General features: G+C 42.9%; 1 protein-coding gene across 6 annotated transcripts in view; it reads left to right on the top strand.

Moving 5' to 3' along the window:
* Positions 1-23682, top strand: part of CABIN1 (calcineurin binding protein 1) — a 1028293-nt gene that overhangs the window by 284505 nt on the left and 720106 nt on the right. For 5 of the 6 annotated variants that reach the window (XM_069215155.1, XM_069215154.1, XM_069215151.1 and 2 more), the window contains exons 19-20: positions 15383-15498; positions 21519-21680. In XM_069215155.1, the coding sequence (XP_069071256.1) occupies positions 15383-15498; positions 21519-21680 (278 nt within the window). The remainder of the gene's footprint in view (positions 1-15382; positions 15499-21518; positions 21681-23682) is intronic. The other variant, XM_069215153.1, reaches the window with a different exon arrangement.

Raw genomic sequence — 23682 nt, 5'->3', positions numbered from 1 at the left:
CTACACCTTTGCAAGCGAGGTGTCACCAGAGGCACTCCAAGCCCACTCTACCACGTCAAAGTCTGCCACCTCAGCTTTGGCCAGAGTTGTCCCCCTAGCTGATATATGTCGTGTGACAGGATGGGCTTCCCTTAACACCATGAGAGTCTGGGTTAGGAAGTGAGAAGGGATGGTCATTTTGCATGTCTCTGCTATAGAATTTTCTTGTCTGACCAATCGTCCATCATACCAATCACAGGAGGAAGTACCCATCAGATGAAAATGTTACTTACCTTTGGTAACAGTCTTTCTGTGGATCTTCCTACAGATCCTCACCTGTCTCACCCTGCTCTCTGTGCTGAAGGTTGGTCATGGGCCCAGTAAAAGGTTGCAGTTGTTTTAAATAGATTGCTGCACTGTGCTTCCTCATCTCTGCCTCTCAGGGCATGGAATAAAAGATGGGAAACTGATGTTGATGCTCCATTGTAGGTGCTTATGGCTCCGACGAGGTCACCAGGGCACCACTTCTGGCTCTGAGTTGGGGTCAATCCTAATGAGACTTCTGCAGTCGGGTGGCAGAATCACCTGTACTGCAGGGGACTGAGTCTGATCCCTCACCATGTGACACCTGTCAGCCTAATCCGGGTTTGTTCTGGCTAACCAGCAGTGCCTCATCTCTACCCAAGAGTAGGGATGATTGTGGAAACCGGGCCCATGACATAAATGACTCCTCAGGGGAATTGTGGTCACTCAGATCTCATCCGTTTCTCACAGTTACATGAGTCTCACGTATGCAATGACAATCAGTGTCAGAGTATAGTTTAATAAAGTTTTCTTGAAGTAACTGCATCTTAGATAATAAGGCCTGTATTGCAATAACTAGGATGATGAAGCACAATAGGATTAAAATTGTGACAAGGATAGTAAAACACAAAAATAACGCTACCATGTTGTCACTAAGGTCTTTAAGGATAGTTCCTACCTAACCTATGTTAGAGCACAGCATGTTAACCTCTAATTCTGCCCTTTGGGTTCCCCCCTGGGAAGACATCATCCCTCATACCTGAGCAAGAGGCCTGTAGTCTATATAAGCAGCTGCAGCGAAGCAATCAGCATAAAGTCGTGGTCATCTGGCTGGAATCTCCCTCTAACGTACATGGGTCATAGTAGTGTTTTTATAATAAAACAGCTGATGTTCCAAGAAAGGATCCCCACGTAAGAGTGTGTATGTTTCTGTGAACATTGGAGACAAAGCGTACCACTTTTGCCTGCAACCTATCTTACTGCAGCCTTGAAAAAAGCACAGAGTGAAAGAAATGTCTTGTTCAAGAATGTAGTGCTGACCTAGGCGAAGAACAGCTAGATAGAGAAAATAAAACAAGACCGCAAAAGTAGCTACTGTTAAAATAATATAACAAAGCTAAAATAAAACATATCTAGGTTAAAGTGCACAGCGGCAGGCGTAGGTTGCTAAAATAACGTATATAAAACTATAAATAAAATGGCTACACAACACTCCTACTGGCACATGATAGCTAGGAAAGTTTCCAGATCCAGTCTGACGCCTAGATAGAGTATGCAGCAAGTTGCTTTTTCCTTTCCTCCTGTAGGGGCTGTTGGTCCTCATCTTCCCTCATTTCCTTCATTAGTTGAATTACCCTCAGGTAGATGTCAGCTAAAGTCTCATTCTCAATGGTTGTCATTGTATAGAGCTGCAACAGGGTTTTGTATAAGCAGTAATTGTACACACAGCAGACAAACACATCTTAAACCAGTATTATAACAGCAGCACTTTCAGTGATTATTTCAATACACAGGGCACTGTAACCCTAATTACATTTTATATTATAAGTTAAACACTTTAAGATCATAAACTCCACCTGTTTCCCCTCTCAGCCACCTCACACACTTTATCTGTTTAGATATCATGTGGACAACACACTGATATTGGTCAGCTAAACTGTGGAGGATTGACAGAAAGAAATACCCATGGTCCCTCAATATCTGCAAAATAATGAACCTATTTTGAAAAAATACTTAACAAATATGTCAAAGGATTGCCTAAGTCGGCCCCGGATCACCAGTATGCTTGGGCGATGCAGTTTCTTAAGTCTCAGGAGAGGGCTGATGTCTAACTTAGCAGCTGGGGCGATCACAATCACAACCCATTCTGTTGTAGAGCCAGATCCTCCCATTTTACAATGTTGTATAGCTAATACTGTAACCACAGCTTTATTTGACTTTTCCACATCTAGCAGCCTCTTCTTAAAATTAGGAGCCCCTTTGGCCTTCGATTTCATGCCAATATTTCCCTGAACCCACACCAGGGCTAAATCCGTGATTTGGCACATTTGTTTCAACCCTTTGATTCTGTGTTGACACCCCAGCAGACAAACCTCTTGTTCAAGTCCCAGTCTTTGGCCAGTTGCCTTCTAGAGTAGTTCAGCAACCTTCTCCGAAAGACCTCTGATCATCACACAAACCCATACAATGTGGAAAATAATCGGCTTACTGGGAACCACATATAGGGCAGGCGTCATTGGCACCAGGTACGTTTGTGCAATTTTACCTGGTGACAAGTATGCTTGATGTAAATAATTGCATTGGGTAAACTTGAATCGTTGGCTCCTAGACACGTTCTTTGTGTGTTCTAGTATGTACTCTGTTTCGATCCGCAAGTTCTGTGCCTTCCCTTCTTGTCCTCACTACCATTGTCGGCATGAAGCAGGGTCAGCGTTCTCGCTGCACAATGAAATTGTCCTTTCATCAATAGTGTGGTAATTATTTCAGACTTGAGTTGTCCGTTATTGTCTTCACTCCAAGTCAGTCAGGTGGCTCTCGCCAGGAAGTCCCTGATATTGTTCCAACTGATCGGTTTTATATATGAACCTAGATCGTAGCATAGTACACATTTTTCTTCATTCATCTACATGAGTAAGTTGGGTGGCCTCAAAAAAAATCATAACACACAAACTAAACAAAACATGGTTACAAATCAATAATAAACTTCTTCCAAATCATTTATGTTTCATACCTATGTGACTCAAAATTGGTGACACAAGCAGCTAACCGTTACATAGTAATATAGGTGCTTCACATGACTGCTCTTCCAGGTGCAGTGTGTTAGGTTTTATTTGAGGGATCCCAAATGTATATATATATACACATTTGCACGTGCCTGCGAAGTTCTCATTAGTACATTGTCTTCCACGTTTGGGGGTAACTAGCTTACAGTATGGTAACCAATATAGGGGAGGAGACCTCTAAAACCTTTCTTCAAGAAGAACATTCATCCAGCTTTTTTTCTAAAAGTGTCATCATAGCGTCCCATTCAGCACCCAGAACATCCTATCTTCCCCTCGTTTTCTGCATTACAGTAGCCACCGCGTCAGTCTCTGCGTACCTTTTAGGATCTTTCAGCCGTATCTCACTTATCGCCTTCCATTTCATGGCTATCCTTCTATTTGTTTTAGGCAAGATGTCCAAACCTGATTCGAGTCAACTTTTTTTTTTTACATCTACCGGGTAAACATGCAGCAGGCCTGGCCTTTAATCTTTTATTTGTAATGTCCGATAGAAGAGATGCTATTTCACCCCAAAAGTTTTGTTATGACCTGACAATTTCATACCAGATGGTAAATGCCCACCCTAGTGTGGTTACATCTAATGCAACTAGTTGAAGTTTCAGAGCAGCATGTCTAGAAACAGTTTCATTGTTCTTTGTATTCTTTATCCATTCTGCACGAGGCAACCATCTGTTTTAATTGCTTTCTTGTTTTAATCTTATCTTAGAGTCATCTGGTTATCAAACAGCCATCATACTTACCTGCCATTTCCCCATGTGTTAGCCATGGCTGCAGTTCATTCAGATTTTAAAGTTTCATCTGTGTCCACTTCCCAAGTTAGCCTCACTTCTCTTATTACAGCTTCATATGTCATGAGCTGGCTTATATCATATACACCACTGAGTTGGTCAAACACCACGTTATTGTCATAGGGGTCTCCAAGCTTTTTTATTCCTATCTGTATGTGTCACTTACTATCTCTCCTTCATACAATATCACAAAACATTGGGAGACACCATACTGGAACAGTTGGTGAGTATGACACAAGAGTATGAAGCATTCATAGATATCACCACCAATAATGCTGCCATCACTCCAGGGAAAGAAAATGGCATACTTTTTGGTCCCTGCATGATGTTCATACTTTGTAATTACTCAGATCAGCCATAGTTCTTCACCCACTGGATCCACAACCTCTGTTAACCATTTAGTTGACCGCTATAGCTCATACTTTGTGCTCCCAACCCTCCCTTGTTCAGTGGTTTTTGGGTTTTATTTAAAATCACTCTTTTCCTATTGCCTCCCCAAATTAGTTCAGTAAACAGAGTATTGAGTTATATGAATAACTCTGCTTTTCTTACTATAGGGATGGCAGCACAATAAAATATTAGGCATGGAAACACAATGATCTTTGCAATAGCCTCTTTCTCAGTGATGAGAAGGGTGATATATTCTTCAAGGGATACACTTGTCTAACAGTATTTATTATCTTACTTACTGATGTTGCCTGCTATAAATCGCGCACCATCCCTCTATATCTGTACTCCAAGATATTCAAACCTCTCAGGTTTCCATGCCAGTAGGGTATTGAGCCTGGAGTACTAGGGGATCTGAGTGGGGAAAAAAAATGATTTCCCTAATTTATTTTTGGCCTGACACTTATCTGAGTTCTGTGAGGGCACTCATCTATAGCATGCTATTTTCTGGGCCTCACAGATATAAGCAAAGCATCATCTGCATAAAATGATATCAAAAGGTATCTATTGAACAGTTTAATACCCCACTCCTCACGCCCCTCACAAAGAAGGCATGCCAACAACTTGTAACCAGGTGAAACAAGGGTGAGAACAGTGGGTATCCCTGCCTTGTGCCCCAGCCTTTTTCCTCTACTGATCAGCTATCATTTGCTCAGCACTGACCCTAGATAGCGGCTGGCCTAAAGAAGTTGGGTCCATCTTATTAAGCCCTCACCTGTACCAATCTTCCTAAGAACCTTGAAGAGGTAAGGCCATGATAGTCATGCCTTTGCTGTATCTAGAGAATCAACTAACAGGATCGGCCGCCTTCATTGTCACAGTTCGAATATACAAAAAAAGTCTCAGATTAGTACGTGTTTCTGCCAGGTAGTGACTCACATTCATGGTGGTGAACAACGTCAGTCATCAGCGGCATTAATCTATTAGGTATAATTTTACTCAAAAATGTATATTCAGTAGAGTCAAAGGGCAGCATGATTTTGCACCCAATGGATCTCTTCTTGTTTTCGGTAATACCATAAAAATCATTTCTCAAGTAGACTGTTGTTGGAAATAGCCCTGTCTTCAGGGTCACCCTCAAACATTTTGTCTTCCTCTTGCTATTTTTGGTGGATTTGTGCTCTTGGCCTTAGGGCTGTACACTTTGCACTGTTAGCCAGTGCTAATGTGCCTGTTCTCCGTCCCTAAAATATGGCTGAATATGGTTTATACCCAATGGTCATACTTAACGTACTTGTGAGTTTGTAGACTGGTGTACCATATACTCAGGGCCTGTAAATCAAATGCTGCTGGTGGGTCTGTAGCACTTATTGTGCCACCCACTTAAATATCACTCCAAAACATGTCCCAGGCCTGCCATTGCAACCTGAATGCAGTGACCACTCCCATGTTGAGTTGGCATTTAATGTCCCCTTTCAAGCCTTAAACTCTCCATTTATTACATATGTCACTCCTAAGGTAGATCTTAGGTAGTCCTAGTCCATAGGGCACGGTGATGTGTAATTAAAGGATAGGACATGTAGTTTTTGTAGTTTGGTAGTGACAAACTCGCAAATTTTTTTTTTTTTTTTTACTACTGTGTGGCCTACTCCTCCCATAGGATAATATTGGAGATTCCTTATTACATTTAATAAGATGTCATTTCTAAATGAGAGGTGGTAGATATACCATATTTGGTACCTATGAACTTGTAATGATAACCCCTCTTTAACTGCAAAGTCAAACTTATCATTAAAAGTTTGAAAATGCCACTTTTAGAAAGTTGACATTTTCCTGCCCTTAGCCCCTGTGCCTGCAGCCTGCATTAGGGCACATGACTGTGTGTGACTAACATTTAAGTATTTTCTTTTTGTAATTCCTCCCAGACAGTCGCACAATAATGGGATTAGGTATACATTAATGAGTCATTAACTAGTGTGAAGGGGGGGGCAGAGCTGAGCACAGACCCACTTGCACATGAATAGGCTGTGTTCTGTCTCCTTACAATAGGCTTAGCAACCCTATATTGTTAGTACTGCCAGCTTGGAGCCAGGGCAGGGGGGGTAGGAAACTAACAGAACTTCAAAGTACCTTTCTAGAAACTTTTCCCACCTTATAGGAGCAGGGAACCAGGGTAAAAAAATTGGGTTCTCAGACCCACTCTTCAATTCACTACTGGACCCGCGGAAGGACTTTGAGGACTGCCTGCTGCTGTGACATGCTGCTGTACCTGGAAGGACTGCTTTGCTGCCTGGATCCTGCTTTGAACCCTCAGAGTCCAGCCCTGCTGTTGAGCTCAAAATCTTCAACTGCACCCAGGACTTCCATAAGTGATTGCAAGAGCTAGTATGCTGGCCTCCTGTTCAGACCCACACGGACGTAACAGGCGCCCATCATTTTGAACCCGCACCTGGACCCAGCCTGTTTGAGTGCTGAACTCCCAAGAGGGCTCAGTCCACTCCTGTACCCTTGGTTATGGTGCTAAAGGTGCTCAGATAGCCAATTTCCAGAACTGAGGACTTGGACAAAATTTGGCCAGAAAGTGCTGTGAGAACCAGGAAGAAACCGGGACAAGCCTTTTGCCTGTCTGGCTGAGGTGCATCGCCAGTCAGATTGACTTTGTGGCTTCTCCCGTTAGGTTCTTCTTTGCAGCAGCAAATCCGCTTCAGCGCCCCTTCACCAAAGGGGAATCCGTCCTCGTGGACCTGTCTTCGGCTACAGCCTTCTGCTTTGTATCGCTGGAGATTTTCAATTTCCATTTCGGCGACTAAGTCCAAAGGTAAAAATTTTAACTGTGGCTTCTCTCCACAGCTATCCAATGACTACGCTTCCTCCTCAGACACTTCTGCAGCCTTAACCACTAAACTTCTACGTTCTCTGACACCTTTCCTTCAAACATTTTCTAAGGCTGAAGGTAATCCCTGACCGGGCCCAATCCATTATGTATATCCGTAGTGCACTCCATTGCGGTCGGCTTTAACTTTTGACCTTTCTTTGTTTAGCGTGACCAGATGTCTGCGGTTGGTGCTTTTCTCTTTTAAGTGCTATTTTGAACCTTAAATTTTAAACATTCATAACTCTGGTTCTACTGATTGGGTTTTTGTTGTTTTGGTGTCAAATAATTTATTAAAATGTACTCTATTTCTAAATTTGTTTGGGATTTTCTTTTATTGTAGTTTTACTTTATTACTGTTTATGTGCTGCTTAAATACTTTACACATTGTCTCTAAGTTAATCTTGACTGCTTTTTGTGCCAGGCTACCCAGTATGGATTAAGCACAAGTTAATTTAATTACTTTTGTGGTTCACTCTGTAAAGGATTGTGGCTGTTGCTTGACCAGGGCTCACACTCCAGTCAACCAACTACCCATTTTCTCACCTATGTTAAATACTTGTGTCATAAGGATTCTTCATACAGTCCAACCTACCTGAGCAACAGCTTGCCTTTACAAGTAGCATAAAAGTCCACTGGTATTCTGTACATCCCTGGCGTCTTCCCTCTCACCAGAGCATCCATTGCCTCTTGCACCTCTTCCAAGGTTGGCGGTTCATCTAATATGTTTTTGTTCTGGTCTATACTCTATAAATGCAGTAGTTCCCCTTCTGCCAGGTTTGTGTAGAATTCTTTATAATAGTTGCAAAAGCTGAATTTATTTCGACTTATTTACAGATGAAACTGGATGTATCCATATTGAACATGAGCGGCTTTGGGAGATTCAGTGGCTATTAGCCACTCCAGTAATGTCCCATGCTTGTCTCTCCCCAAATGTGGTCTGTTTACGTGCTCCCTGTATTCTAGACATCAAAGCCAGTCTACCAGTGATAGTCGGTTAAAAGTTCACATTCTGTTTGTCTAATAATTTGTTCAGTTGGAACAGTGTCTAAACCAAGTACCAAATTTATACCATATATATTCTTAATGTAGATGCCTCTAGTAAGAGCTCTAAAGGCATCCCATTCAATCTTCCTACTACTATCTATCTATACCCTCATTTATTTAGAAAAACCTGTTAATACTATCTCCCAAAGTGGCACAGAAGAGTGGGTCCTGCAGAGCCTCCACCTGGAGATGCCAGGTAGGCACTGTCGGAGTGAACGTTCCGGATCCTGCATCACTAGCAGTGGGTTATTATTCAAGTCTGTACGACCCAAATACTCTGAGTTTGTTTTCCTATGTCCAGTGTCCACAGTGCTCAGACGCATGTCCTGTGTTGTGTTCATGTCGCAAACAGAGCAGTAATACAAGTACTCCTATGTAGTTGAATGCATTTCTCTCCAAATTTTGAGCATGTGCCATTGCTACATCCATGTGGTAAATTTAGCTCAAAATGCCCTACTTTGGGTGCCTTGAAATCAGGGTATTGACCTACTTAATTGTATGTCATGCACACATTTATAATCGCCTACCCAAAATTGAGGTATATTTAAATTCTCAATTAGATCAGGCACGAAGAATCAAAGAAAGATGCCTGATTAACTTGTGGGACATAAAAATGTATTATAATCAGCGGCTCCCCCACCAAAGTATCCCTCATTACTCTGAATCTCCCCTTGATGCCTGTTTTGTATTAATTACAAAAGGAGCCCCCAGGGCTATCTAAAAGAGGTTAACTGTAACATAGTCAGAGAACATAGTGCCAATAATGTGACCACTTAGATTTGCAAAGTAGTGATGGATTGAATACATTAATTAATCTCTGCCACTGGTAAATACTTGGGGCTGCATCCCAGTTCATAATTTTTTGGTCACCATGCCTCCTCAGGCAGGTATCAGTCCTGTGCAAATTAGTCTTGGCCTTGCCTTAGGAGGAATAGTCCAGCCCGCACTGCCAGGCCAGATCTTTTCTGAACCGGAACAGAAGCAACCCCAGAGGAAGCAGCTTGGCACAGTGAGCATGTGACGTAGGTCTGGATATACCTGACATACTTGGAGCATTGCACTGAGGAATATATAATTGTGATGGATGAAAGGCTTGAATTAAATTCAGCCACAGGTAATTATTTGGGTCACGTCTCAGCTCCTTTTTTTTTGCACACCATACCTGGTCAGACACGACCCAGCCACATGGCAATCCAGCACGGTCCTGCTCCATTAGGAACAGTCCAGCCGACCTGTAAGGCTAAGTCTGTTTTGAACTGGACCACGAGCAACACAGGACCTGTTTCACCCTATGTGGGCCTCCTTAATAGGAGCCAGCTTTGGTTAGTATTCATCATAATTTGGCCACACCATTTCTTCTGCAATCTTACAGGTTTATTTTTTGTGAAAGATGTGTCACTTCAGTGCATGCAAAATGGGTCTTTCTGTGCTTAAGAAAGGCCTATAGTCTGTACTTCTTAGTGGGGGACCCCAATCCCTTAACATTGTAGGTGATAAAAATGTATTTTGTCGACATCTGTATTGTGCGTCATGTGCATTGGCAGGTCTTTGTATCATATTTAGGTATGTAATGAGAACTTTATAATTCAAATCCCAACTCCCATTTCCTGGTCAGGACAACATCGGTATCTCAACCACTAAACAAAACAATGAACGTAAGCAAAAATAACTCATCCATATGGTATCTGTGTGTCCCGAGGGGGTAGGCAGACATTGCAAGCACTGCACACCGTTCTTTGGTGCCACATCTTACTACAATAAGAGCTTCCTCTACTATATCACTTTGTCTCAAAGATGTTATATGACCTAAACATAATGCAAGTTTAGTGGGTTCATGCTTGCTGTTAGAATTCCGCAATGTAGTCTGCAGATGGTGATTGGTGGTCCTTGCAGGGTTGCAGCACCTCTGGTAATGCTATAGTGTCGCTTTTAGTTCCATATGACTCAGGTGCAGCACCTGGTTTTTAGCAACCCAAAAATTACTGCAAAGCCTTTGCACAGTTGACGGATAGTCTAAGAAATGTGACCTTCTATCTCCCATCTACCATGTCTTCTGGCCACCTGCAAAATGTTACCTCGAGATAGTAAAAGTTGCGCCACAATTGAGAGTTCAGGTGTACCAGTTAGAGGAGGCCATTAAGTGTGCTTACTTCACAGCAAAATATTTCGAGAGGGTTCCTGGAAAACTGTCTCTGTCATCTGTTGTTCCTGAAGTCAGTGCAGAAGCCCTCAGACTTCCCAGGTACCTCTACTGTGCAAATGTTCCACCTCGATTGGCCTTCAGCATCCTTCACTCTTTTAATATACCTACACTCTCAATGTGATTTATAATCTTTTATTTTTGTGCATGTCTGCATTCGTGAGCATATGGTGGCCAATGAGGATTCTGTTTCAGCAACTCTATCTGCCAATTTTTTATGATCTACTCTCTGCAGACCTTCATCTGAATAAATTTTCAATTCTTACGTTGTTTTAACCTGCAAAAGTCTGTTGTGATCACCTTAGTGTTATCACATCTAGATTACTGCAGCGCCTGTATGCATTAAACAATGGTCCATAACCAAGCCTCAAAGGCTGCAAAATGCAGCCGGTCTTCAGATAATGAAAATATCAAAGTATGAATTAGTTTCAAAGGCGTTGGCAGATCTTCATTGGTTTTCAATAAGTAAGACAAATGCCTTCAAGACGCTATCCTGAGCATCTAAAGCCGTGTATGGATTAAGACCAGAGAGCCTGAAAAGGAAATTTAAATGGTACTCCCCAAATAGACGACTGTGGTCCACAACCTCTAAACTATTGGTCATCCGCACATCAAGAAAGCTTCGTGTGATGGTAGGAATTTTGTCTTTTCGGCCTGTCATCTTTGGAACAAAATACCATTATTATATCTTAAAACACAGGCCAACTTACTCAGTTTCTGGAAACATCTAAAACATTGGCTGTTCTCGATTCCTGTGTAAGCTACTCTCTTTCCCTTCATAGTAGGGCTTCTGCCAGGGCAAATTGTTCATGATTAAGCTAGCGCCAAGACATCCTTTGGTTAATCGTGCACTTTAAAAATATCAAATCTGTTAAATGTGTGTCTTGTAGAAATTCTATCCCTACCTTATAGTGTCTGAAAAATCAGTGCAGCCTGTGCCAAATTATGGGCTGTGCTTAGAGCCTCTCAGCTTGTATCCTTTGTCCTGAACGCTACTGCTCGCAGACATGCCAATGCAGGTTTCAAGTATCTGTTCTGTGGTGCGTGTTTATCAAAGTAGGTCTGGGCCTCTTCCTGTGATATTCACCTATTCCTATCTTCAGAGTAACTGCCACCCTCGACCCCTACTAAATGCACTGGAAAAGATTCTGTGGGTGTCTTTCCATGTTTTATGAGCTGGCAGCTGCTCCGGAATATCAACATTACAAAACCTAACCCAAACTGATTTGCACCCTTGGGTACAATAACATCCTATGGGTTTAACTGTATTTCGATTTGTAGAGGATTAGGGCCATAGTGGCTTGGTTGTGAGCAGCAATGGAGCAAGTCAAGGGCCCCTTCTCCCTGAGTGTCCTAATCAGTTGAATCATAGTCCTGAATTAGAGGGGTGACCAGGCATTCCCTTAGTATTTCATTTTGCTTAGATATATCAAGTTTAGTTTGTAAATGCATCTCGACTTTATCCCGTTTCTCCCCCTACACCCCATTTGAGATGATCTATGCATTTTTATGTTCATGGCCGTGAACTTCTGTTTCGCTGGATGAATGGGTTTTCTTTGTTTTTGCACTTTCTGAGTATTGTCTGGAAATAACTTGAATTTTTGTATCTCAAGTCCCCTTCTTTACTAGCATACTGGAGGATAATGTCCCTGTCGTTCTAATTCAGGATTTTAGCAATAAAGATCCTAGGTGGATTGTTAGGTAGGCTTTGAGGGCATGAGTGCTGTATGTGGCTGTCTCTAGAAAATGATCATGTGCTGAGTCTGCTGCCTGTTCAGAATTTCACAAACTGGGAGTTACTCTGGCACTCTCTCCCCTCAGTGTCGTCCTCTCTGTGTTCCAGCTGGTTGGCAAGCTCTAACAGGGACATGACCATCATTTTGAGGACTGGCATCTCCATCTTCAGTTCTTCCACTTTCTAGGGCTCCATCACTGACCTTGTGGAGGTCATGCCTTAGTAAATTCACCTCAATGGAGATTGTGTTGAATTTACTGATCTCTTTGCAGCCCCCATGGCTAACTGCAGGTCCTCCGGCCTTCTCCAAGGGACCACCTCTCCTTGTATGGCTGTTTACAAGTCCATTTTGCACTGCTGAGTCATCTTAGGTGGCTTATCTTTCCTCTTGATGTAGGATGATTCAATCTTAGTATGCAGTGGGTTCTGTGCTGGACCCCACAATTGTGTGGTCAGTCCCCCTTCTCAGAGGGGAAGCCCCAACCACAGTCCCGGCAGGAGGGGTGCACCGCACTCCCCGACTGCTGGAAGGGATGTGTGAAGGGCTTAGGTGAGTTCTTAATTCCATAATGAAAGCCATCAGGACGCTGCAGACTTCCAGGCTTTCCACAATCTCAGAAGTCCACCGCTCTGGATAGTAGCCCTCTCCTTGCCTTGTGGGGTGCCAGTAATCACCTTTACACCCATAGACCAGACAGACTGTCAGATGCACCAGAGATCAGCGCACCTGGGCTTCAACCACAATCTGGTGCTATGGTGCCTCCACTGCTGCGGTAGTCCTCGGAGACTGGAGGATTCAAATTCGGGCTTCAGCTGCTGAGTCTATCTTTTCACTGGCCTCCTGTGCGTTCTGACTGGCTTCCAAGCTGCGGTCTCTATCTTGGTGGCGTCATGGCAGTTGCCCTAGGACGCCTAACTCGGAGCCAAATCATTAGTGTCCTGAGGAGCAGGGTCAGTACACCTCCAGGGGCACGGCCAGTGCTTGTTGTGGCCACACTAGGCCCAGGGCTATGTAGGTTTAGGATGGGGGTGGTCAGGAGTTTCTATCCATGCAGTGCTTTCTGCCATCTTGCCAGGGCATGCCGGAACGTGCAGATTAATGACACGCAGACACCCCTTTTGTAAACCAGGCCTAGAGTTTATATGTGATGTCACACTGTATTGTAAATGCTGCATTTTACTCTACGTTGGTAGCTACTGATAACTGCAAAGTTTATGAACAGTTTTCTTTCTGAAGGAGTAGTCACTGAACATGATTGTGCTGTCCAGTTATCCAAATCGTGTAGCTAAACCTCTAAAAACAATGAAGGCAAGTCGTTCTGGCTTTGAATAAACCACAAATATTTGGTATAATATTCTTGTTAAACACACAAGTGTAGTCAATTAGGTATTATACATGTCAAACAGGTTTGAAGAGATAATGATTACACCCTTTAGGGAGCTCTGTAAGCAATAGCTCACCAAAAGGAGACCTCTGTGATTGTTGAATCCATCTCGACTGATGTGATGCTTAGTGTCATCTCCGTCTGTTTTGACTTTAAATTTGACGGGTTACCCTGGCACAAATGTGACCGATATCCCACCCACCGTATTACAAGTGCATTATAATCCATGGCACATGTAATAAGGTAAACAGGATATCCGTAACATTTGTGACAGAGTGCATGTTGCTGAACTCTGAACCAGGCCCTTTGGTTTTTGCCCTCTTGTCTCCAACAACTGGAAAAAGAATTGAACTTTTCATTCTTATCATGTATCACAGCTAAATTCTCAGAGTGTATGTATAACTTTCTGTCAGATTGGGAAGGAGTGGTAGATGTTGTCTTGAGTGAAAGATATTGGTGCAGTATCATAAACTGAAGCACCACAAACCCACCACCATTCCCCAGTCACAGAACATTGGACCAATGTATCACAGGCACAGCAGGTATAAAGGCTGTGACCTTTGTGCATCTTTAAAAGCCTTGTTGCTGCAAATCTGTCATTATGAACATTGACAAAATTTGTGCATACTGAATATTGAGAATGTAACTTCCCTGATATTTTTTAGAGTATCTATCAGATTAAAATATGAAATGTCAGTCATTGTTACTGCAACATGGACTAAGGGCCAGATGTATGACCTTTTGTTTTGCGACTCACAATTTGCAATCCATTTGGAAGTCCTAACTTGAGAGTTGCAAAACAAAATGTACATCAGTGTTAAGTACACTGTTTGCGATTCTCTATGGGGCTGCAAATAACCTACCTCATCAATATTCATGAGGTAGGCCGCAATTTGCGATCCCATTGGGAACGGCCACACTCACAGGGATGGTGGCCTGTTGGGGGCAGCAGAGCACCATGTCTCTGTGACTGCTTTTTAAATAAAGCAGTTTTTTTAATGCGGCTCATTTTCCTTAAAGGAAAACGGGATGCATTTAAAAAAGTTTTCTTTTTTTTTTTCTTTAGTCAGAGTAGACAATGGTCCGTGGGACGACTGCCTACTCTGAAAAAATATTTTCGCTTCCATTCAGAAAGGGGAAGTGGCCTGTTTGCGAATGGGTTAGCACCAATTTGAAACTGGTGTTAACTGCAATTGTTTTGCAACCGCATTCATGGTCACAAAACAATCATACATCCTACTGCGACTTGCAGTTGGGAAGGGACATCCTTGGAACTCCCCTTCCTAATTGCGATTTGCAAACCCTTTTTGTGATTTGGTAAATAGATTCTGCAAATGGGGAGGTCCACAGCAAGAAAAAAACTTTATACATCTAGCCCTAAATGCCTTGACTTGCATTAATTTTCAGTACTGGGGCTTCCCATTCTTGCACCTTCCTTCTTGATGCAGCTGTTTTAATTACTTCTTACCTCATTTTGTTTTGCCTCTCCAAGTATTTGGTTGAATTTCTTTTAAATTGCGTCCATTTGTGTGCTTTAGTAATATGCAACGCATAATGTTTTCTTGTACAAACTTTTCATGGTGTGATGTATATGCACATACATTTATTCTTTTTATTGAGGCATGGATCAAAATAATAAATGTTAGACTAACTTAAGCAAGGCTATGAAAGAGCTTCCTTAGGGGGCCACTATTTAAAAGTAATATTATTGTTGTTTTTATTATGCTAATTATCTTTAATATTATTTTTGCTGTACTAAATATTGATGTTGATATTATTGCTATTCTTTTGATAATTGTTTCTCCACCAGACATAGAACAAGTACACTTTTTTCATAAGCCTTGTGTAATTTACAGCAGTGCTTCTTTCTTTTTGAGTTTATTGTGGGCTCTGTCTTTTGCAGCAGCACCTGAGACCCCCATGCTCCCATCGTCCCTCATGTTACTGAACACAGCCCATGAATATCTGGGTAGGAGATCATGGTGCTGCAATTCGGATGGAGCACTCCTTAAATTCTATGTAAGTATCATAGTGAGAAGGGAAACCTCTTTTTGCTATTCCTGTTCACTATCATCGATGTTTCTATGGACATCTTTAGGCAGGGTGGTGGTGCATGAAGAACGCTTGCATTGAGCCAAAGTCGGAGTACTCATCTAGTCCAACACCATGATTCGTCCTGACTACACATCTGCCTCAGTAGGTCTTACCTTCACCCTCTCTAATCCCACAACACCTTTACAATTTGTACGTCAAACTCCTCGCCTCCCCTTGCCTTTGCAAGTCTTAATTACCTTAAGATTCACCTTATGTGTATTTGTAAAGCACATGATCACCTGCAAGGGTATCCTGGTGTGTCAACTGACTTACTACTTCTTATCCACATGAACTCCCTTCAACTAACCATTTATTTTAAACGGTTTCAGGAATTATTCCCATGTGCTCGCACCAGCATGTAATTTGATGCAGAACGTTTGACTACCCATATGTTTTTCACTGAAAGCTGAGTGGATAGTTTCATGCTTTAAAATAAAATGATGAACTCATTAAATGTCCAGCCTGCATGTTCTCTGAAAGTAAGAAAAGCCCTGTGCAGGCGAAAGAGGTCATTTAATTATTGGAAAAATGTGTTTGATGGCATGTGTGGCTGTAGATACACATGCTTTCCATACGTCCACCATCTAATGTTGGGTCCAGAGTGTTGCAAGTTGTTTTTGTTCACAAGATCGAGTGACTCCTCCTCTCTGTGATACTGTGCATAGGCATTGAATCCTTTGTTAAGATTTTCTCTCTGCTGTCTGGTTCGGACATGTGTTGCTCTTGCTCACGTATTTCCTCGGCTCGTTCTATTCTGAACTATTTTCTTCCATCTTTCTTTCAGTGATGGTACTGTACTTTGATCAGGGTTTTCTATACATTTTGTAGTTGGTCCGAATTTCTGCACCGGTTACCGGCCTACCGCCCCTTAGGGCATCCGCGCCTGTCTCGGGCCTACTCCTCCATGTGATGTCGGACTATGCAGGGCAATGGAATGTACTCCGTTACGGTTCTGCCCCGATGCCCCTCTAAATTTCATCACACTGACCAACATCTGGTGTGTAATTTGTCTCTCTCCCCTGACCACAATGAACAGGGTTGGGATGCCTGCTGTTCCTTTCGATCCAAAAAATGCTCTGGGAGTGAAGAGCTCGTCGGTTGGAGATGGTGTCCAAAACACCATTCGACCCTCCGGATATCTTCAGGGAAGAATACACGCAGGAGAAGCATACTCCATCAAAGACTTTGAGTCGGACATCCAGTCCAACATTGAGAGCCAACCAGTCACCTCTGTGCAACCTGTGAGTAGAATAATCCCTAATCCCTATACAAAGACTCTACAAAAGCCCAGAAGCAGGTCGCTGGACCACCACTGTCTTTCAGCACATGGTCGGATCCGAAAATCTCCTTCGGATGCCCCACCTTCCGGCTCAGCACTGAAAACAGCCAAGACTTCTTCGGCATTGACCTTTGGCTCGGCAACATCACATGCACCTTCCGGATCGAGCAGATCAATTGAACCGAGCGCTTCAGCACTGAGCAAAAAAGCCTCCACAGCCCCTTCGGAGCCAACAGCTTTGACCCGACCAAAGACTTCGATACCAAAAATTTCAGAACACAATACTATGTCGTCTAAAGACTCCATTTGTTATTCTGAAATAACTTCATCAGTGGAGCCCATTTTAGAGATTACGGCCGTTCGACAGCGCCAGCTCCAAATTAAAAAAGGAACAGGGAGAATCATTGCTTAAACCCCTCCTCCCCCCCCCGAACTCCCCCTGTCCCTGGCCAATTAAAAGGAAGCTAACCTTTGAAAAGGCTTTGAACACTGCTCCTCCCTCTTAAGAAGGCCTTCAAGGACAAAGCTCCAGTTAGACCTCTGCCTTATCCACCACACTCTCCAGTGCTTCCTTCCACTCCTCCACCACCTCCTCAATCATCTACACCCCTTATTAAGCCACAGTTTTCACCACAGGGTTCACCAGCACCACAGGAAGAGGATTTGGGTGACATATCTCATGACATAGATCTATGGGATTCATATGATCTATATCCTATCCTGTCAACTGACCCAGATCAATTTCCCTCACGGCCATTGCCACCTGAAGACACAACCTCTTATCAGAAGGTGATAGCAATGGCAGCCGCATACCACAATGTCCAACTGCACACTGATCCTATTGAGGAGGATTTTCTCTTTGACACCCTTATTACAACACACAAACAGAGTCAATTCCTCCACATGCTATCCCGCATGCTTAGACATGCTGGTGATATTTTTAAAGAACATGTAAGGTCTCGAACTATCACCCCTAGGGTGGATAAAACATACATACAGGCTTAAATTTCTCCAGATTCAACAGTGTGGTAATTTTTGTCACCCACAATTCATGGAAGACTTCAAAACATCCTCTACCGAGCCTTCCACCTCTCAGAACAGACGAGGCTCCCATCTACAACAGAGGTTCCTTTAGGGGATCCTATATAGGCTCAAACAACAGAGGCACAGGGAAGGCATCCACATCCAGAGAATCTGCCTCCCCTGCACACCATTGGCTATCTAAACCTTCCACCACCTCACACCTCTCCAACAGAGGACTCAAAAAAACTTCTACCTACAATGGTCCAATATCACCACAGTCCAGTGGGATCTCTCATTTATTCAACATGGTTATTGTCTGGATCTCACTTCCACTCCACCAAACATTCCCCCTCGCTCTCACAAATTCTCACAAGAACATCTTACTCTTCTCAAAGAAGAGGTGTAAACCCCTCATCTCAAAGGGGCTATAAACCAGCCCCCTTCTCACAGCAAGGGTCAGGAGTATACTTCCTATACTTCCTTATACCAAAGAAAGGCGGGCCACCAGGCCAATTCTTGATCTCAGACCACTACATTCTCTCAGAGCATTTCCATATGGTCACTCTCCAAGATGTCATTCCACTGTTGGAGCAAGGTGACTTTATGAATCTTTAGAAATAAGGGTGCTTACTTTCATATTACCATTCACCCAGCACACCTCAAATATCTCAGATTCGTTATTGCGGTAAAATATTAGTTGTTCAAGGATTTTCCTTTCGAAGTTACAACCGCTTCCAGGATCTTCACAAAATGTCTAGCAGTCGTTGCTGCATATCTCAGACGTCAACACATTCGTGTCTTCCCTTACTTGGACGTCTGGCTCATCAAAGCCAGTACGTTATCCACGGTCAACGTCACACTGAGATCACAGGGGATCCCCTTCACACTCTGGGATTAACAATCAACTTTCTCAAATCCCATCTCCAACATTTGCAGATACAGCCTTATCTAGGAGCAGTGCTCAATGCACAAATAGGGTTAGCATATCCAAGTCCAGCTCGAATTCGGACTTTTCAGACTTGAATTTCCCAGTTACAGGAAGACCATACTTACACAGTTAAGACAGTGATGCACCTATTAGGGATGATGGCATCTTGCATTGCCATCGTGCCTCATGCCAGACTGCACATGCGTTCCCTACAGCAATGTCTATCCCATCAGTGGTCTCAGTCATAGGGTCATCTCCGAGATCTAGTGTTGTTGAACCGTCAGACTCACTGCTCTCTGCAGTGGTTGAACCCCACCAACCTCTCCAAGGGGCAGCTGTTTCTGGACCCTGGGCCTCAGATCACTCTGACTACAGATGTATCACAGACAGGTTGGGGAGCTCACCTCAACAACCTCACAACACAAGGTCTAGGAGATCCGTCACATATCAATTACCTGTGGCATCATGCAGTTTTCCTAGCAATTAAGGCTTTTCTTCAACAACTCTGGTTGTAGTCCGTACAGACAACATGACAAGCATGTATTATCTGCAAAAACGGGGGGTTTGGGGTCACGTTGTTCTCAGTTGTCCCATCTTGCTCAAATAATATGGAAATGGGCAATTCACTACCACATTCACTTAGTGGCAGAGTATCATCCAGGGATGGACAACCAATTTTCAGACCTCCTCAGCAGGATGCAGCAACAAGTCCACAAATGGGAACTCCACCCACAAGTCCTTCAACAGTACTTTCTAAAGTGAGCAATGCCCTAAATAGACCTCTTCGCCACCGCAGAAAATACAAAATGCTAAAACGTTGCACCCATATACCCACACCCTCAGTGCTCTACGGATGAATTGGTCATATATGTGCTTACACTTTTCTGCCTCTCCCACTCAGTCTATTTCTAGCTCGCAAATTGAGGCAAACTTCTCTCACACTGATCCTTGTAGTTCCCACGTGGGCACGTCAAGCTTGGATCACAACACTTCTGGATCTGTCAGTATTTCCACGTGAGAAGCTCCCCAACAGGCTGGACCTTCTCACTCAAAATCAGGGACAGATAAGGCATCCACACCCCAGATCTCTCAACCTTGCGATATGGCTCCTGAAGTCATAGAGTTTGGTTACTTAAATCTACTGCCAGAATGCATGGACCTTCTGAAAGAGGTACGTAAACCTACAACCAGAAGCGTTATTCGGCAAAATGGAAATGTTTTGTATGCTACTGTCAGTCTAAATACATTGAGCCCCCTCTAAGCTTCAGTCCAAGACATTGTTTATCTGCTGCATTTGTAGAAAGCAAACCTAGCATACTCATCTATTCGTCTTCATTTAGCAGCTATATCTGCTTATCTCAAACACATTCCTTTATTCAGAATTCTAGTAATTAAAGTCTTCATGGAAGGTCTCAAAAAAGCCATTCCACCCAGGCTACCTCCAGCACCATCCTGGAACCTAACTGTTGTTCTTATTGGGCTCATGGGTCCACCTTTTGAGCCAATGTATACATGCCCTTTGCTATTCCTTTCATGGAAATTGGCTTTTTTTAATAGCTATCACTTCCTTGAGACATGTAAGTGAACTCCAGGCTGTAACCTTAGAAAAACCATTCTTCCAAATACACAGAGAAAGATTAGATCATTGAACAAACCCTAAATCCCTTCCAAAAGTAGTCTCACAATTCCATATCAAGCGATCAATTGAATTACCAGTCTTTTTCACACAACCAGACTCGTTGCAGAAAGAGCTCTTCACAGACTAGATATTAAAAGGGCTCTCATGTTTTATATTGACAGAACCAAACAGTTTAGGAAATCTATACAACTTTTCGTAGCATTTTTAATGCTCCAACAAGGCACCCAATATCAAAAGATGGGATAGCCAGGTGAATAATCAAATGTATTCAAACTTGCTATGCTAAAGCCAAACAACAGTTACCTGCTATCCCCAGAGCTCCCTCCACTAGGAAAAAGGGTGCTTTTATTGTTTCTCTATATTACATTCCAGTAGCTGACATATGTAAAGCTGCTATGTGGTCTACACCACGTATATATTTACTAAACACCATTTTGTAGATGTTTTAGCACCCCAAAAAGCTAATGTTGGCTAACTAGTGCTCAGAACACTTTTTCAAGCAACTCCAACTCTGGTAGGCTAGCCACAGCTTCTTTGGAGGGACTGCTTTACAGTCCATGCAGAGCATGTGTATCTAATGCCACACATGCCATCAAACAGAAAATGTTACTTACTCAGTAGACATCTGTTTGTGGCATGTAATGCTGTAGATTCACATTCGCCGTCCCTCCTCCCCCAACACCTGTAGCTATTGTTGTTGCATTAGCATATAAATATTATGCATATGTAAATACATTGCATGCCCATCTCTTTTTATTTACTCTCTGCACTCCTTACTTCTCCTGCCTACGGGAAATCAATCTAATAAAGGACTCAATGCCCATGCACAGTATCACTGAGAGGAGGAGTCACTCAATCCTGTGACTCAAAAAGATTCTTAGAATGAAGACAACTTGCAACACTTCGGACCCAACACTAGATGGTGGACTTATGCAAAGCATGCAGATCTACTGCAGTACATGCCACAAACAGGTGTCTACTGGGTAAGTAACATTTTCCTTCTGATACCGGAGCCTTAGGCCTGTCTCTTGAGTGCAGCACTAATGACCGTATCATGTTTGTGTACTGTTTCCTAGGTTAGGGTGCTGCAGAAGGAGCTGTCAGTTTCCACCTCAGAAGATACCCACCCCTACAAAGAGGAGCTGGAGACTGCACTGGAGCAGTGCTTCTACTGTCTCTACAGCTTCCCTAGTAAGAAGAGCAAAGCCCGCTATCTAGAAGAGCACTCTGCCCAGCAGGTGAGTCTCCCCTACCCCTCACTCTCCACCCCCTACTCTGCCCTTGGTAGAGGGTCTCGAAATAAAGCTGTGAAATGGGAGTAGAGACCAGAAATCATCTGGACTTTATGCATTGAAGTCAAGGTAATTAACTCTTTGACTTCCAGGAGGAGTTTATGAATGGGATTTGTCCCTTGTAACATACATAGATAGTTTTTCACAGGGATGCTATGGTGTATGACAAACCTGGCAATCTGTAGTTCCTCAAAAAAACGCTAGTTGTTTATATTCAGAGTACTGAATATCGATAAATAATGACGACATGAAGTATGTTAACGTCCTGTCTCTACATCCCAGCAGTGATTCAGAATTCTCTGCTTGGCCTCTGGAGTAGTTTGCTTAGCTCCTCAGAGTAAGGGGGTGGTCCAATGTCCAGTCCTCAGGGAAAGGGAGTGCCATTCAGAGAGTTTCTTCTTAATTTTAACTTCACAGTGGACCACAACATTAAAGGCAAGAGATCTTCTTATGTCAAAATTATTGTTATAGTTCCAAAATGCACTGCCGATACTGTTTTTCCACTAAACTGGACAGATCATTTAGCCAATTCCTGTTCAGATTTCGGAAAGAGCACCGGAAACCAATCACACACTCATTCATGAATTTTCCACTAGACATTGTCAGTCAAATGCTGGTCTCTCTCTTAGTACATATGCATGCTCTTTCTTACTTCTCGATCTCCATGAACAGTCCCCCCCAGACCCTGGTTGATAGTCATACTCTTATGTTTGCAAAAAGGTAAAATCTAAACCCTCTCTACCTTGGTGTTCAAAGCAAATGAATGCTAACAATTGAATTATCTAGAACATGCATCGCCAAACTTTTCTGTAGCAAGAACTACTTCTGGAAAGTACCCCTGAGCTACTACATTTTGTCACTTTGATATTGTGACAACATATGTTAAGATTACACCATGTCCACACTGGTCAAGATTATCAGTAGTGGCCACCTAAGCATTTCAGGTGATGCCAACAGCAGAAATGCCAAGAAAACAATTATCAATATTAAATGCCTCTACGTTACTAATGCAATAACAACCAAAGCATTCAATTGAATCCTCTGGCATAAAAGACACAACCACAGCAATAGGTCTGCCCATCTCAGGTTAAATGTCAACTTTAAACATATTTTGGAATTGCAACCTTATGTCTTCATTAGCATATGAGTTTTTGAAAATAACCAATATTTTTCCAACAAATGCAACTTTCCATTTTGGGCAAACAAATTCAGTTTTTCAGAAGAAACACCTTTTCTGAAAAAGCGTAATGTGCTTGTCATTTTCATCCAATACTTACATAGACAGATTTTGCTTCACATAATCAGGTATTACAATCATAGGCCATGAAACTTCAATAAGACTGCAAAGAATCCAGAATGCAGCAGCCAGACTCATCCTGGACATCCCCGACACAGCCACATCTCCTCTCACCTCGGAGACCTACACTTTTTCCCAGTCAACAAGCGCATCACATACAAACTCCCGATCCACATCTACAAGGCACTGCACTGCATACCTCAACCACCGCCTCGCCTTTTACATACCCAACAGACATCTCCGTTTTTCCCAGCTCAACCTTGCAGCTGTCCCCAAGATCCGGAAAAGTACAGCAGGAGGAAGATCCTTCTCCTAGCTAGCAGCCCAGACATGGAACACACTACTTCTCAAGCCCCGGCAGACCACATCACTGAAGCAGCTCAGAAAGGACCTCTAGACCTTGCTCTTCGACTGAGCAATACCCCCACAAACAGCGCCTTCAGACCCTATTGGTGATTAACCCTGCTCTACAAATCTCTGATTGATTGATTGATTGGATGCCTGTAATATGCCAGTAATGCCCACCATTATTCCAAGGCGACCTTTGTTCCCTGACCGGACACCATAATGGCCAGGATATCCACCATATATCAGTCATGGTCAATATAATGCAAGGGGCAGCCTCTGTTATATCAAGTATGGCTGAATGTA

This window comes from Pleurodeles waltl, chromosome 11 (genome assembly GCF_031143425.1).
Source record: "Pleurodeles waltl isolate 20211129_DDA chromosome 11, aPleWal1.hap1.20221129, whole genome shotgun sequence".
NCBI classification, from domain to species: domain Eukaryota; kingdom Metazoa; phylum Chordata; class Amphibia; order Caudata; family Salamandridae; genus Pleurodeles; species Pleurodeles waltl.
The sequence above is the reverse complement of the archived record's forward strand: the minus strand, read 5'-3'. Positions and strand labels throughout refer to the sequence as shown.